Source organism: Anarhichas minor, unplaced genomic scaffold (assembly GCF_050575085.1).
Source record: "Anarhichas minor isolate MPS153535 unplaced genomic scaffold, ASM5057508v1 ptg000067l, whole genome shotgun sequence".
Classification (NCBI taxonomy): domain Eukaryota; kingdom Metazoa; phylum Chordata; class Actinopteri; order Perciformes; family Anarhichadidae; genus Anarhichas; species Anarhichas minor.
In genome coordinates, this window is record NW_027466513.1 from 3542765 (window position 1) to 3559905 (window position 17141).

The following is a 17141-nucleotide window of genomic DNA, read 5'->3' on the forward strand; positions in this document are numbered from 1 at the left end:
TCAGCGTGAGGAACACGAGGCGATAAATGGCGTTATTCTGCATGGACGTACAGTTGTGACGGCAGAGAGCAGACACAGCTTCAGTCTTTGTGTAGTGAAGAGGACAGAAGAGAGTTTCTCTCGTTGGGACCTTCAGATGAGCGCCATTCAGGATTAATGACACCGTGACCTCAGACTCTTCTCTCACTGAGGGTTACGTCGCGTCACAGTGGCCTCCATTTATTTCTCCTCAGCCACTAAAACAGACGTCAGTCAAGTACTCGGATCATTGAGTGCTACTTTAGACGTTATGGTAACATGCACTAAGGCTCAATATGTCAAACAAAGTTTTTTGGCTGCTACATTAATGCGCCGAATATTGAATTTAGCACCTTTTATTAAAGTCCAGAATCATGTTTAAAACACATCCAGAAAGTAATTTTAAACAACTAGTTTAAATCTAGTTAATTTCTCATCACCGGGATCTGAGGAACGATTAAAGGAGTAAAATCTGGAACAAAGATTTAACAGCAATGAATAAAATCAGTGTTTGAATCTCTGAACAAACCACAAATCATGGATGAAAAATTTAAAACATTTTATTTAAAAACTATTCTAGAATCTCCACAGATTGTAATCAATCTAAAAATAAAGTGCGAGTGAAATGTCCACTGACAAAAGGGGGGGGGGGGGGGGGGGAGAGGAGTTCGGCTCAAGTGTTGATCACAGCGGCCGCCATCGTCTTCACGATGGACGACTTCAGCTGAGGGATGAGGCTGATCTTCATCAGCTTGCTGCTCGAGTACTTGTTCTTCACGGCCTGCAGGACAACAAGTCAAGACATTTTATTTGTGTCGACATAGGATCACAGGTTAACAGCACAGTTAAATAGGAGTGTTTTTAAAGTGGCGAGGGGGCAGCAGTAGAGAAGTTATATTTAACAAATCAAACGCTCTGGTGCTTTGTCGGCAACTCACCTGGAATTTGGTTTTCCCCTCAGTCACCATCACAACATTTTGGGCGATGTGCTGCATGATCGGCTTCAGGTGGGCCGCTTCATACGTGGAGTAGTGCTGCTGTGTGGAAGACTGACAACACGGAGCAAGTTAAAAATAAGACCCTGAAAAGGTTGTTGAAGTGCAGACGTTTCTTCAAGCAAACTCACCCACGGCAGCCCCTCGAGCAGCAGCTGGGAGAGACCCAGTGACGCAGCAGCGATCTCAGAGGGCCGATAGTGAACCATGTTGTAGTCGAGCAGCGTCAACTCCATCAGATACTTGGCCAGCGTGTGTCTCTCTACATCAGACTGAGACACAAGACATCAGCCCACTTTACAGATCCTGTCTTGTTCAAGCGCAACTCATAACCCGTTTACGAGTGCGTGTTCACATTAATCTGTCCAGCAAATTAAGGATTCAAGTCTCTGATTTTATTGATAATTGAGTAAAAGATAATTACCTCTTGATTATTCTTATTTAGTCATAAAAATGTTTTTTCTGCCACTTAAACTAGCTGCTCTTGCTCTGTTGGTATTCAAACTACTGAGTAAAGTCACAAAGAAATGAGCGCTCAGCCTGCTTTTTGTTCACACTAAAGGTTGGTGGCCTACTCGCTTCAGATCTCCTGAAGAAATAAAATCCTGCTTTTTATTTAAAAAGCAATGAACACGTGTACGCGCCCAGAGGAGATTGACGTGAAAACACTGGACCCAATGTTAACGTACAGAAAAACCAGCTGAACTCTCAACACTAGTTCAACTATATTGTTTTTGTAACAGTAAGATAATGTAACTCACACTGGCCACCTTGGAGGCCCGTCTGAGGAAGTGCAACGGAAGAGGACGTCCAAGTTCAAAGTTGAGAGTCCTGAGAACCAGCTGCTCCATCTCCAGGATCTGAGCCTTGGAAAAGGCGTTGTCCGTGATGTAGGCGAAGTCCCCGACCTCCGGCGCGTACATCTCCTCGTACTTACAGGCCACCAGCATGGCCGTCACACCAACAAGCTGCAGCTTTCTGCGAGACACCGGCTGGACCTGCAGCACAGCAACGCTTTCGTTACACAGTTCATTAAACACAAAGAGAAAGGACTTGTGACGGTTCTTACCTGGAGAAACCGATCCAGGACGGCGACTGTGAGGTACAGAGTCTCCTGCAGCAGCTGGAACCTGGAGTGAACCTGGACCAGCCAGTCGACCAGAAGAGCCCTCATGCGTCCAGAGATTTCATAACCCTGCATGTAGTTGGCACGTACAGCTTGCTCCACCTGTGGAGACGGACAGTGATGAAACAATACAAAAAGGTGAGAGCAGAGAGTTCGGCTGATTGTTGAGGGAACGACAAACACCTCCAGGACGTGTAGATAATTGTAGATGTCTTTGACGTATTCCGAGCAGAGCTGCGGCAGTTCTGAATCCTGCTCGTCGACGTCCTGCACGGTGAGCAGCGCCTCAGAGAAAGCCTGGCAGAGCTCCTCCTCCTCCCTCATGGACACGTCCGCAGACTCCTCTGAGACCGAGGGCAGAGGATCTGCAGGTGCCGAGCCCCAGACCACTGGATGCACCACCTGGACCACCGGTTTATCCTTCTGGGCTGGTTTGCCCGATGCTTTGGCTGGTCCGGTCCTCTGGGGAAACAAGTGAAATGCAGCTCTATTTAGAAATAGAGTAGATGTTTTGGTCTGGAAGGCTTGTTTCAGAGACGTTTAAATGTATCCCATTTTTAAAAATACTTAAGTTGGGAGTTACTTAAGGAGGTGAGGTTGTAACCACATGGTGGCAAGTTGCCTTGGATGAAAGTGTCAACTAAATGAACGAAACTGCATCTTTTCCTTGAGAGATAGATATCCTCCACCCTTTTGGAAAGCTTTCCACGTGATTTTGGCCTCGTGGACAGGTGTGTCCATCCTTTAAGACAATTATTGTAGTTCGTGCCCAGGTGAGTTTTTGAGTCATTATTTGATTCACGTTACAAAAACACTGAATACAGATGAGACAAAACGAAGCCCGGTTATTGAGCTAAACGGTGCTAGTCCTCCAGGATAACGTTACCTTTGTGTTGACTGCTGCAGCCGCAGTGAAGTTGGTGATCTCTCCGAGAGCAGCTCTCCTCACACCGGCCGTGGCTTTGCTCATCTTCACTGGGTTCTCTGCGGCTGGGAGCGGCTAAAAACAAGGAAAAAAAAGGACACAAAACTCAGATATAACACAAGCTTAAGAAATGCTGTCTGGTGTAAAGTGTCAGGGAGCAAAAACGCCAAAGATAACGTTAGCTAACGATGCTAGCTTGCGAAGCTAACAGCAGCTATCATCTAAAACAAACAGTTTAAACATCGACATAACTTCCGTTTACTCACCACAGCACGAAGTTCAACAGAAGACATGTTTATCGTCGGTAGACAAGAGGATACACTTCGAGTTAAAGCAGCGACGCGGTGGTTTCTTTATCTGTTTAGCAGCAAGCAGCACGATTTACCGACAAGATCCGTGAATAGCGAGCTCTGCAGGTAAACAACACTAGCACGAGTCGCTTTCAAATAGAGCTCCGTCAAATCTGATTGGACGCTGCTACAGTAGAGCGCGCTCCTGATTGGCTGACAGACAAACGAGGTCAGAAGGTACAGTTCTGGTGATATTTAAATATTTGAGAAATAATAGATTTAAAGATGCTGTTGTTAAGTGGTTGAATAAGTACAACTCAGATCCTTTACTGAGGTAAAAGTAGAAATATCAGATTGTAAAAAAATTCTCATGAATTCAAAATGTCACAAGTATAAGTATAAAAGCAGCAAAATGTACTGAAAGTACCAAAACTATATAAGATTCATATGTATTAAATTACTGAATTACTGATTATTGATGCATTGTTGATTCAGAATGACTTTAGCATATTTGCTCCACATTTGAATCCACTATGTCCAAGTGTTGAAGAACTAAGTACATTTACTAAAATACTGTTGTGTGGTACTTGTACTTTAACTATTTCCATTTTATGCTAATTAACACTACATTTTGGAAGCTACTTGTTGAGTTACTCAGTTACTTTGCAGATTTGAATACAAAAATAAATCAAGTAATAAATGATGTACTATTATACATTAAGCTACCCAGCAGTACATAAAGTAAATTAAAATATATTTACCACCTGCAATATTAAAGTGCTGAACACCGTGATGCAATAATACACATCAATTTGAAATGAGGCATTCTGTACAATGGGTACTTTTAGAATACTTTGATCAGATTTAGTTGCTAATACTTTTGTACTTTTACAGCGAGGGTTGTTTGTGGAGCTGCTGCTTTAAAGCTGGGCATCGTCTGTGACTTTAAAATGATAAAGAAACGTGTGAACATTTGGGCAAAGTGTTTACAGCTAAAACCTGCAAGATCAGGCTGACAATACCTGGATAACAGGTAGAAAAAAACATTTATCCCACAATGTGTTAAATGTTCCACCTTCATCACCAGCGAGTCTCTCACTGTGTCTGTCTGCTGTTTAGTGTTTATTCATTCAGAGCTGTTTGGTGAGTGAATGAAAACATTAAAGCTGCAAACGATATCATAAAACAATAAGCTGACAGACACTAACATATGGCAGAGTTACACATTACAGCTCATTTGATCCAAAATATTGATTTGAGCAGCTTTAAGAAGTTGCTGTGTTCAAATCAAAGACATGTCACTCACACGCTTACTTTAGACTAACTTACCGTGAGAGCTGTTGCAAAGAGAAGTTTTATATAAAACATATATTTAAAGCATAATTTGCAACTTTAAAATGGTCATGTCTGATTTAACTGTTTCTGAACTGAAGTTATTGGTGAGGCTCAACTTTTCCTCATAAACTGTCCGATGGTATTTTATAGTTTTCTTTTTGTCAAAAAATCTCATGAAAAGCAAAACCAACAGTGAAGGTATCGACAAACAAATGTTATGTATCAAAGCCACAGAGCTCTATTGTTGTTAAAAACTATTAAAAAACATGAGGAGCCACACTGTGTCACTGGCTGACATGCTCCTTCATCACCATCAACACACACACACACACACACTGTGGAGTATTTTGACTCAATCCAAAACACACCGTCCTGCTGCCACAACTCACTGGAGCATCAAATGTGGATTAATCCGCCGCTGTAAAAAGTCCCCCCAAAACAGCACTACTTCCTCCCGTTAATTTGATTAAAAACCAGCTGATTTAGATAATATCTGAAATTAAAAATATATATATATTTATTTATTATATATATATATATACACATTTATAAATAAATATATATTTATAATTTTATATATATTTATTTAAAATTACACATGTATATATACATATATTTATAATTATATATATATACATGTATATTCATGTCTAAATATATAGATATATACATATTCATAATTACACATATATAATTGTAAATATATATATATATGCAATTTTATATATTTATAATTACATATATATATTTACATATATTTAAATTATACATAATTTTACATCTTCAGTAGGAACCAATGGGCTTGGCGCTGAGAGCCACAAACAGGAAGTCTAACTCTTATGGTTGGTTTTGCTCTTTTCATCGGGTTTGTTGACAATAATAAAAACATGGATTGCGACTAATATCTGCGACAGGAAACAATATGAACAGAAAATCAAGAAACATTTGAATCCAGTGGCCCCCAGAAGAGGCTCGAGAAACAAGTCACAAAGAAACTTTATATAGTTTTCAAGTATTCAAAACTGTTAAATAAGTACAAGATGTGTTCACATGATTTACATATCGGACAATATATGCACTGTCCATTTTTAATTCTCTTTACGTTTCCCACTACCGACGCAAACACGCTAAAATGTCCGCAAACTATTCACATTTGTTTTGCTTTTTTTGAAGTTTTAAAAAAAAAACTTTTTGGATCAATTGTAAATGTTGACAGCTGTCTATCGGACAAAGAGCACACAGACGAACACCTGGAACAGTTTACAGTGTAGGATGAAGACGTCCGACGGAGGGGAAGGACAGACTGAGCCAGGATCAGAACGGTGATGAGCTGCTGGTGATATGAACAGTACACATTAACACAAGGAGAAGTGGGTTAACATTCAATCTCAGTTGATCCCTTGATCTGTTCGACAGTTCATTTATAATAAAATAATATACAGAAGGACTGACGGCGGACTTGTGTTGAAGTGTTTCAACAGTTCAAAGGGGAAGCAGATGGCTTAGCATTGTCACTCATTGATTAGTTACAAATTTGGTCTAAATGTGTCAAAAAGCTCTTCGTTAAGGCACCTAATGCTGTTGGATAGACGGGTTTCTACATGCTTTTGCAAACTAAAAAAAATGAAGAAATAAAAGCAGCTGTAAATAAAAACAAAAACAACTTAAATAGGCTACAAACACAACTGATAAAGACGTGTATTTCTAGAGAATTTGACGTTAATGCAGCCACCATCTACCAGTGAAGAGTCACACAGGACAGAAACGGTGAGGAAATAAAAGTAGCACCATAGAGGAAAATAATACATGACTCTACACTAGTTAAGAACAGTTCACATGTGATTTTTCCTCCTTAAACTCTAGTGTCAGTTGGACATCTTAACTTCCCAAAAGAATGTGATCAGGTAAATAAAAAGTGAGGAAACAGATGATCAGTTAAGGGACGTGAGCCGGTCTTTCTGTACATTACTTTTCTTGATTAAAGGTTTAAAAAGCAATTAGGTAGCCTTTATGTTTGGATTTGGTTTGATTCACCTTTTGAACTACTAACGCGTGCCATGTCTCCATTACACAGTAATACACCGTGTGTGCTTTTATTTCTAGGAACTCTGCAGCTTAATTAACATAATCTATTTACAGCGTTCTGGGAAAAAAAAAACTAAAGTTGTGCGACTCCGTTGCATCATTCATGTCATGAACGTGTAACAACCGCAGGCAGAAAGCAAACGCTGTAGCTCCACATGCGTATTAATGCAAACGTTTCAGGGTGTCGACATTGTGTCAGTGGTCTACAGGACATTAACGTTTGGTGCGTGATAAACACATAACATATACACACAAATATATATAAAACTGTCTTTCTAAGGTGAATAATGTGATTTGCTTCAAGGATTAAGGTTGCCTGACGGGACTCAACAGGGTGATTAAACTTACACAGTAAATAATTTTGATAGTTAATGAATTAGTGAAATTCAAAGTGGTTCTTTTAGCAGGAGAACTACTGAGATAATGACGACATGGCAGCTGGATCCAAATGAACCGACTGATGTTGTAATGCCTCTGGACCAACCACACCGCACCGTACGCTCTGCGTGGGTCGCCACGCAAAAAAAAACAAAAAGGGTACAAACTAGAGACAGAAATCAAAAGTTCATTAAAAACCTGCCTATGAGACAGAGGGGATAGTCACCATACTGTACACTTTCTACAATATCCATGTCCATTATGAATATAACAAGTGCATTCACTTAAAGGAAGAGTTGAACTAAAAACAAATACTCGTCCTTCACTTACGGTCACATTATTCAGAAACTATAAAGAGGGCAACTTACTGCAGTTTAAATTTAGAATAGTGTGCAGATTAAATGGGTAAAAGTAAGCTTTTGTTTTTATAAGACCTCGATGTTGAACATAAGTGAAGAACAACGATTTGTTTTAGGTCAACAGCACCTTCATTCAGAATTTTTCAGCATTTTTTTTGTTTTTAAATTACTGTACTTCTTTTACATCAACACAACAGTTGATTAGCGAGTCATCTTTATTTACAGGTGGGGTGGGGGGGGGAGTGATGAGCTCCACAGCTTATGCATTGAGCCTCAGAGACTGATCCTCTCTCCTCCTGGAGGAGATATCGATGTCTATGGAGTCTTTACCCACGATGAGTCGGAGGCGCTTTGCTGGAGGAAGTGGAATGAAATCGTCTTCGAACTCATTGTCGAAGTAGTCATCGTCGTCATCCTCGTCATCCTCGTCTTCATCCTCTTCCTCGTCGTCCTCGTCCGACGACGGCTCTGCCAGGACCTTTTGGGTCCGATGTCCACCATTCCTGGCCTCCAGACTCTGGCCCATGTCCCCATTATAGGACATCTGGTCCTTTGACTGGGATATCCTGCGTGCGTCGTCGTCCCTCTTCAGCTGGATCTTCAGCTTGGTGGAGTTACTGTGGACCACGGGGGAAAAGCCGTTATTCAGTTTGGCGATGTACGAGCCGCCTTTGTCCTTGTCGTGGTCCTTGCTGAACTTGATGCTGATTTTGCTGGAAGAGGCCGAGTTGACCGTGGAGGCAGAAAGGTTGGAGGAGCCAATGGGGTCGTTGGCATCGTTGGTCTTGCTACTGCTGCTGTCCCTCCGCCGGCGGAGCGTCAGTTTGGGGATGCCCGTGTTGTTCTCCAGGATCAGCTGGGCGTCGTATCGCGTGATCTGACGCTTCTTCTTCCCCTTGTCCTGTGACCGGCAGCTGCTCTTACCCTTGTCCCTGCGGAGGGATTTGCTGCCGTTGGAAACCCCGTTGTAATCCCTGTGCCGGTCGGCGAAGCTCAGCAGCACGTTACCGCAGTCTGAGAAGTTAGCGGCGTGGCCAGCAGCCACCGGCATAAACGGCTCGCCGTACGAGTCCTCGCATTTAATCGTCCGCTCGGTCCGGAGCCGCGACGGCCGTTTCTGCCTCGAGCACGAGCCTCTTCTAGCGTAGCCGGCGTCTAACGCCGGCTGCTCTAGACCGACTCCGTGGTGGAGGTACTCCTCCATGTCAGCCGGCTCTGTTTTAATGACCACTCCACCAGGGACTGGGCTCAAGCCGTCCATGGCGCTGGGCTCCAGCTTAACGCCTGCTGCCGTTTCCTGGGCCTTTATGAGGGTCCGTGTGGACCTGCGAGTCCTGTACGTCGAACACTGGCTGCCCTCACTGCCTTGCACGTGCGGTAGATTGCTGTTTTCCTTGGCAGCGTGACGGGTGAGGCAGCCCCGCTGGCCTAACGTCTGCTGCATCAGCTCCTGTCCATCCTTCTCCTTCTTCACGGTGACACCTTTACACAGCGACGACACCTTTGAGTCCCTGAGACCCAGCTGGCAAGTCTCTCCTTTGGCCAACACCTTGGGCTCTGCACCCCTCCTGCGACTCCGCAACTGGACTTTACTTAGTGAAGGCTTGGATTGGGATTTTAGTCTCTTTGGTACCCTGTTATTGTTTACGCGACCTTGTTTTGAACATGAGGTAGTAAGGGCTCGTGACAAAGTCTGTCTGGATTGAGTCCTGTTTTTATACTTCAGGCCAGAAGAAGATGTTCTTTTTCTGGCAGCTGGTGGGAAAAGATAAAATGCTGCACGTTACGTATTGATAACATTGTCAGAAACCCGCCTACACATGTTGGCTGGGTGATATTTACACTAGTAATGCAAGTAAACTGAGAAAGACAGAATAGTCTCATATGATTGGGAAATTCATCTGTAGCAGCAGAGGCTTTTATATCTTACATTGATGTGTTTTTGGCATTTCCTGAGAGTCGACGTCGGTATGGGAGCCTACAGAGTGACTATCTGAGCTCCTGTTTCCTTCCCCCAGCTTCTTCAGCCTGTTGAGACGCTTGTCCGTCTCCCGCAACCCGTACTTGCTGTTGATCACCGGCACTTCCACTGGCAGCCCAGCTTTGGATTTGAAAGCACCAGTGCCCCGTCTGCACAACAAGAACACAATGAGTGAAAAGATTAAACTGAAGAAATTGCAAAAATGTAGCTTTACTTGTGAGTGAATAATGTGTAAAGTTCATATTTTTATGCGTTGGCTCAAAACACCATATTTTGATGACATTTTTACCAATTAAAGAAAACAGTCGTCTTAATTAACGGCAAATATATAAAGTCATACTGTACATATAACACATTAAAGACATTCTGTACAGTGTTACACTTACCGTTCACATGTATAGCATTCACAAAATTCATTGTTTTCCCCAAAAAACCCATCTCCGTAATAACATGAGATTTCTTCTCCTGGTTCAATGTCCCTCAAAACCTTCACACAGGCCGTGTCCCGTCCCGTCGATACAAACTACACAAAACAATAAAAATTGTGTTAATCTACAAAGCCTCCACACTGATCGTCAGATGATTGTTTTAGGTTTTTCTTCAGGGGATATAGTGAGGTGGGGTTGTGTGAGGTACTTATTCATAGAGTATTACCTAGTAAACGGAGAACCAACACGGGATCAATGTTCTGCTGTGGACGTATTTAAGACACCAAAAATAATCAATATCAGTTTAAGTTTACGCTATATTTAGAATATTACAGTTTGCCTTGCTGTCAGACAGCCCCGAGGAACTGAAGTCATTATTTATGCTCTCTTCAAAGACTCCATTGAAAACAAATAATTTAACAAGTAATTTAAACCTCGCTGAACACGAGAGTTTCAGTTCTACCGCTGCCTTGGTTGGTTAGTTTGTTTGTGTGACTTTGTTGAATCCAAACCAACCCTTTAAAACACCAAAGTCACACAATAACACAAAAACGTACCAATCAGGGCAGCGGTAGGCTAACCAAACCCGTGTTCTGTGAGGGACGATTACTGTTTTTGTAAAGCCGTGAAAATGTTATAAATATAACGTACATTATAACAAACTGATCTGTTTTGCTGTTGCCCCCGTCCACAGCAGTACATTGCTTTGCCCTCATGCTGGTACTCGTGTCTGTTCTCCAAACTGCCAGCTGCCATCTACCGACTACGGATCAGTACCTCATAGAACCACACCTCAAAGCACCCGTACTATCCCTTTAAGAGACCTTTCAAAGAACCTACCTTGCAGTTTGGTCGACAATCTGAAAAAAAGAAGAAACACAACAAAATTAGTATCGTTATGACTATGAGGAATGTTGGAGATTTATAATTCTCACAAGATTCAGGCATCTCATCATGTTGTTACAGTACCAATAACACCCGGTCATTAGCAGGGCTTGACTGGGACAAAGAATAATCCGGCGTGGCATTTTTGGCACAGACAGACAGCCCAATACAATTATTATTATTTTTTTTTAAAGGGCCTTTAAACTGATTAACCCTCTGAACCCCAGAACCTGCAGGAGGGATTTAAAAGCATGTTTTCTTCAAACAATTGGCAAAACTACACCGTTTATCACAGCCAGAAGCTGAAGCTGTAAAAAGAAATAAATTCTGAGCTCCTCAGCGCAACTACGAAGCCGTGACTGACTCGGTTGAGACCAACAGTCACGTTAGAAAACTTCTGTGAAACTTCGACTGAACTGCAAGCTGCTGAACACAGAGCATCGGGGAGAGGAAGAGGTTGTAAAAATGTAAACATGTCTGTTATTTTTTGCACATTTAGCTGCATCCGTCTGTAGATTTGTTTTCTCCCCTTGCACTTTCAGCGATACATTTTGACGCCCTTATCCATCCATTGAAAATGCCCAGACTACAACGACTAATACCGTGATTGATGAACGCAGCTGGTCCCAGCCAGAGCTGCGCACAGTTCTTGCGGGTTGAGTACATGACGCTGAAGTCATTCTCCCCGTGCCGGAGCAGCATATTTTCTTCACTCTCTGAAAGCTCAGCAATGCATCCCACCAGGTACTCGATCTTGTCATTTCTTTTCCTGTAAAACAGCACAAGGTAGAAAGGCTTGTTACACACTGCAGAGTGTCAAAGTGCTTGTACGCACAGAGTCATATAGCTGCCGTGTTCCATGAACTTCCTATATATGTGCAGGCTATGTTTGTGACGTTTGTGTATTCGTGGCGACCCGTCACGTCCCGGTGCACGAAGCTGCATGCAGATTACTTAGTATGTAGATTGATGCATGTTATGCAAAAGCCAAGTGCACAAATCGAAGTCACGCCCAGAAACTTTAAGCCGTACACCATTAGCTGAAGTTAGCACAGCACGCTGACTCACGTGAGTCAGCCGCACGATGGCGAGTGCAAATTAAACGCAGGAGCTGAAAGACCCGCTTGAGGGTTACAACAGCAACGGAGAGAGTTTATGAAACCAGGACAGTGCGTCAGTGTCGCTCCACCATTGTAGGGGAAAAAGAAAACAATATTTTGTATTAGATTGATTAATAGATGATTTTCAGTTGTATAGCCTATTGTGACCTGTAGTCTTTTAAAAAGGAAAGCGTTTGTTCAGTGTTATACACAAGTGTTTGAAATATTACTAATTTTACAATTAAAAAATTCTTCATCAGTCCCCAGCAGGAGAACGTTAACACCTGAACTACTGTCTGTTCAAAATAAATGAAAACAAACAATCTTTATCCATTTGGGTTGTTTTTCCTTTGTCGTAGCGAACCGTGACTATGTGTACCGTTACATCCCTAGTGCAGCCTAATGCAGTTAATATTGATGCATCGAACCACTGGTGGACACAAAAGAGTCGTTCAAACAAAGATGAATTAGAACAGTTAAATGCATTTAGAGGAGGGGGGGGCTAATGGGAGCAGATAGTTCACTAGTGGTGCTGTCATAGTCAGAAATAACAGGTGGCAGCATGTCCTCACCATTCCTTTGTTGCCACAATTTTAGCTCCATTTTGCTCTGATGAATATCGATTACAAGGGAGAATCTCAAACCCGCTGTCTGTGGCAAACATCCGCAGATACACAAATACCTGTGCAGAACACAGAGTTAGTCATCTGGTTGTTTGTGATGCTGGAAGACATGAAGGCAAGATCTTAGAGAATGTTTTTTACGTGTTGCTTGAAGAGCTTTTCTTGAGCTTTCGTCTTGTGGAGAAAAAGATTTCGGGACCAGTCTCCGGTCGTCAAAGCTCTGAAAGCTTTCTCCAAGTTGTCGTGTTTCTTGAAGCGCTCGATGATCTCCTTCAGCTCTTCTTGTCGTCCCTTAATCGGTCGAAATCTGTGAGGACGCATTCGTGGCACAACGGGAAATACAAATGTGAAAATCAGAAACAAAATACAACTTATTGCAAGGAGAAGACATATGTCCACATCAATAGGACCACTTTTATGTGCGACTGCAAAGAGGCTGCACGACCATCAATTCCACTGTGGTGAATCTGCTGACCTGGTGTTCATTTTGTGAGTTTGAAAACCCAGATATTGATCCAGGATGAGGCCCGTGGTCAGGTCATCATGCTCACACAACTCCTTGGCAGTCATTCCTGAAGTGGGCACATAGCGCTTCTCTGCCTCCAGACTGGCTGCACTAAACCCTGTAAACACCAAACGCAGACTGGTGTTAGTGCATGTGTCTGATGAAGAATCTACACGTTTTTTAACAAACGCGTTTGACTCACTGCGGCTACATCTTCGACTTCTGTTTTTGCAGTGGCGCAGGGATGCCCGCTGTGAGTGCTGAGAGCGAGTCTGGCTCACATGTTGCTCGCTGGTCAACTTGTTTCCGTGTCGTCTGCCATTTAATACCATGTTCTTGGATTCGCCCAGCCACTTCATGCCCACAAGCCCCCTGATCCAGTTGCATTTAGTCTCCGAGATGAACAAACACTCTTGAGTGGGGAAGACTGGGGTCTAGAGTTTGAAACCTGGAGGCAGAGCAAAAAATAAACACAACAAACATTACTCGATGCCAAGAAATCCAATTAGTTTACACAGACTGAAGAAATACAAAACAAAATGGGATGAAAATGAGCAGGTGGATGTGCTACCAGCTCAAATACTGCCAAGAAAGAAAAAAAGTTAATGCATTACTCATTTATTTGTTTTATTCCATTTGTCCCGTTTACCCTTACTAAATTGCATCTTGGCTGTGCCGAGATGGCAGGATGGCAGCTTTACACACACATCAATATATATATATATATATATATATATATATATATATATATATATATATATATATATATATATATATATATATATATATATATATATATATATATATATATATATATATATATATATATATATATATATATATATATATATATTTACACATTACCTGGGCAATATTGTACACATTCTGCAGAAAACTGTGCCGCGCGAATATATTGTTTATATTTTTCAATACATTTTCTCATATTATATTTATTTTTCTTGCAGTATTTTCTTTTATCTTTTAATTTCTCTTACTATGTTTATTGATATGCACCAAAACACCCCGGCAAATTCCTTCCACGTGTAAACCTGCTTGACAATAAACCTGATTCTGGACTCTGCCAAACAACAAGTGTACCTGAGGTGAGGTCCCCGTCTGTCACAGCTATCACCCAGTAAAACCAGTAAATAACCAGTCAACTCACCCAGTGCTGAGTACTAATGTTTACACGTTGGTGGAATGCAACCAAGTTTACTCAAGTACAATATTTAGGTGCTTGTACTTAACACTTATTTTTTACTCCAATACATTTCAGAGGGAAATATTGTATTTTTTTTACTACGCTACATTTATTTTAAAGCTTAAATTACTTTGCAAATTTAGAATATTGTTTATAAATATTAAATCGGCGAATAAACTGTGATAAAGCCGTATAAAGTATTTAAAACTAGCTCCACTTCTGATGTTTTACACAGTGGTATTACTACTTTTGCTTAAGTGAAAGTTCAGAATACTCCTTTCCACCACTGGTTTGTAAACACACAGGAAGTGTTGAGGAAGTTTTAAATAATCCTGCAGCGCCGCTCAATGGTAACCCCAAACAATGCACTGGCTTGCTGTCAAGTGCAAAAGTAACGTCTTTTGGTGCCACCACACATAAAGTATCGCTTTGTTAATTTAAGGACCGAGTATATCCACAGAAATCACGATCATGGTTTAGAATCACACCAACAACAGTATACAGTATTTACACACGTAAGAAATGTGGGTTCCAAATGCGCAATTCCGTCGCAAGGAGCATCATCTCATTTATAATCGATGCATTAAAAAAAGGCTTCGCAATTTTAGCTCAGAAGCTAACGTTAGCCACAACAAAAACCACAACACGCCACGGGAATGAGGAAAGGCAGTAACACACACACACACACACACTGTCCATCATACACACACACATATACAAACACACACAGACACGACAGCTGTATCAGAGGTATCAATCAAGCTTTGCATTGTTTGCTAACTGTCGTATCTCCGCCCATAGACACTCCGTTAGCATGGAGCTAATTACCAAAACGGCCGTGGTTGTGCGTTAGCTTGCAGCAGCAAACACCGGCAATAGTTAACGTCTCCCACCAACATTAAACACACCACCAGTTCACCTGTACTTAAACGCAAAGAGACCGGAACAGAATATAGTACATCGGTGGTGATATTTAACGATATTTACATCATAATACATTCAACTCCACTCCTCAAACACCGACATCGTAATGGTTCCATGAAGCATGCTAACATTACACTAATAAAACCATAAAAAGCCAACTTAAACTTTTCCAACCTGTATTAAGAGTACAAACATTTGGTTAATTATACTAATATACCGTATATTTACTTCTTAGTTTGCGTTAGCTAGCGTCAAACTTAACTTCAGTAGGCTAACTTAGCTCCCGTCGGCTAGCAGTCAACAACAAGAGAGTCGGTGATAACAGAACGCCGTTATCTTTACCCTAATTAATATACTATGCATTAAATATTCGACAGTAATACCCGATGGTTAGCTGCACACGTGTACCAGTACGTTACCTGCAGCCAACAGCAGGCTAACAGCGACAGCTTGGCTTGTTTGATGTGGAAGCCATTGGCTAGTTAGCTTGTTAAGCTAACAGCTAACAGGCTAACTATGTCGTTTGTGAGCGAATTAAAAGTTAGTTTCATGTGCTGGTATACTTGTAGACAGTGCACACGATCCTTGGTAGTCATCACATCAAGCCGTTATGACCCAATGCTCGATACAGGCGTTATTGATCACGATATATAGTTAAATAGCTGAAAGCTTTTACACGCGTTGGGAGCGTTTAAATGTCTCGAGCAACACGGAAGCAGAACAAACACACAAATACTCACAACGGTGATTTTGTTGAAAAACAATCACGAAATAAAAACTCCTTCAAACTAATCCAAATTTGGCACGACAAACCTAAACGAAAAAATATCACAGGAAACACATTTTTTTTTTTTAAAAGAAACTAACATTAAAATTCAAGATGGCGGAGAAATAGAGAGAGAAAGGCCGCATCACAGCCACATCCCCGAGAGAAGATAGATCCAGTAAAAAAAATAACCCAGCCGTTTTTGTCGACCGTCGGCACAGAAATGAGAAGCAATAATCGGAAGATTTTAGTCTGAAACTATGAAAGTGAACGTTGTTGTCGACTTTTCGTGGCTTTCGGATGTCGAAAAATGGTTCTTAGTTTGAGCCAGTACTTGTCGGATGTACACAAAAGTAGTGCTGCATAAACAAACCTCTTTGCGCTTCCTAGAGAATCTTACGGTAGTTCGAAGACAACAGTGAGGTTCTGCCTGCTCCGTTCCCCGCAGAACCTCACCAGAACAAGTGAACTTAGAACCACATATAGACCTTATGACTTCTGCGTTTTTGCTACATTAGTGCTGAGATGTACCTCCTCTTCACTCTTCTCTTGTTACTGTGTAAATAGGCTGTTCACCAGTTCTTTCTCTACAGAACCAGACAAGGTTCCATCCGGATGGACATTGTTAATTGTTCCACATCACTGATTTATTCTTTGACATTCACTTAATGAGTTCAATTGTTTGCTTACTTTTTCTTTTAAGATAAATACCCACACAATGTTAATTAAAAATAATAACAATATTAAAGTTTTAGTTTATGAACGTCGTTCTTGCTGTTAAACTATTATTGTAATTATTAGGATTGTTATGATTATTGCTATTATTATTACTGTTACTTTAATAAAATTACATAAGTATTAGTATCAAATTATACTTAAAATACCAAACTTAGTCATTATGCAGAATGGCCCGTTTCAGAATTATATATCTTATATTATTGGATAATAATCATTGAAGCGTTTATATGTTCAGCACTTTGATATTACAAGTGCAGCTAATTTAAATTGCTTTATATACTGCTGGGTGTCATAACTTAATTATATTACATCATAATATATTAGTTGATTTTGATTGTTTTTAATAATACAAATATGAAAAGAGACTAAAACTTTAAAATACATGTAATGGAGTGAAAAGAACAATATTTGCCTCCAGAATACAGTGGAGTAGAAGTATTTAATAACATAAAATGGAAAGACTCTAGTAAAGTACGTCA

At 41.1% G+C, this 17141-nt stretch overlaps 2 protein-coding genes across 2 annotated transcripts; both read right to left on the reverse strand.

The window, feature by feature from the left end:
* Positions 1-691: 691 nt before the first annotated feature.
* On the reverse strand, positions 692-2463 carry ccnb2 (cyclin B2). The gene is made up of 6 exons (XM_076078549.1): positions 2323-2463; positions 2083-2241; positions 1775-2011; positions 1145-1285; positions 957-1067; positions 692-799 (listed from the first exon to the last, which is right to left on the reverse strand). The coding sequence occupies exons 1-6, from the start codon at positions 2461-2463 to the stop codon at positions 692-694; spliced, it is 897 nt and encodes a 298-aa protein (XP_075934664.1).
* kmt5b (lysine methyltransferase 5B) lies at positions 2408-16143 on the reverse strand. Its single transcript, XM_076078789.1, has 12 exons — positions 15899-16143; positions 13236-13481; positions 13004-13151; positions 12670-12835; positions 12478-12587; positions 11408-11574; positions 10761-10780; positions 9879-10015; positions 9442-9641; positions 7842-9266; positions 3026-3139; positions 2408-2601 (listed from the first exon to the last, which is right to left on the reverse strand). The coding sequence occupies exons 2-12, from the start codon at positions 13390-13392 to the stop codon at positions 2555-2557; spliced, it is 2691 nt and encodes an 896-aa protein (XP_075934904.1). The 5' UTR covers positions 13393-13481; positions 15899-16143; the 3' UTR covers positions 2408-2554.
* Between the last annotated feature and the right edge of the window lie 998 nt (positions 16144-17141).

What these genes read in the sequence shown, in the direction of transcription:
- ccnb2 (XM_076078549.1), bottom strand. Translation starts at nt 2,463, where the DNA reads ATGAGGGAGGAGGAGGAGCTCTGCCAGGCTTTCTCTGAGGCGCTGCTC. An exon ending in ATTATCTACACGTCCTGGAG is followed by an intron (nt 2,242 to 2,322) that starts GTGTTTGTCGTT and finishes CCGTCTCCACAG; the next exon opens with GTGGAGCAAGCTGTACGTGC. An exon ending in TCCTGGATCGGTTTCTCCAG is followed by an intron (nt 2,012 to 2,082) that starts GTAAGAACCGTC and finishes GCTGTGCTGCAG; the next exon opens with GTCCAGCCGGTGTCTCGCAG.
- kmt5b (XM_076078789.1), bottom strand. Translation starts at nt 13,392, where the DNA reads ATGAAGTGGCTGGGCGAATCCAAGAACATGGTATTAAATGGCAGACGA. An exon ending in AAAAGCTCTTCAAGCAACAC is followed by an intron (nt 12,588 to 12,669) that starts GTAAAAAACATT and finishes TGTTCTGCACAG; the next exon opens with GTATTTGTGTATCTGCGGAT. An exon ending in ATTGTCGACCAAACTGCAAG is followed by an intron (nt 10,016 to 10,760) that starts GTAGGTTCTTTG and finishes TGTTTTGTGTAG; the next exon opens with TTTGTATCGACGGGACGGGA.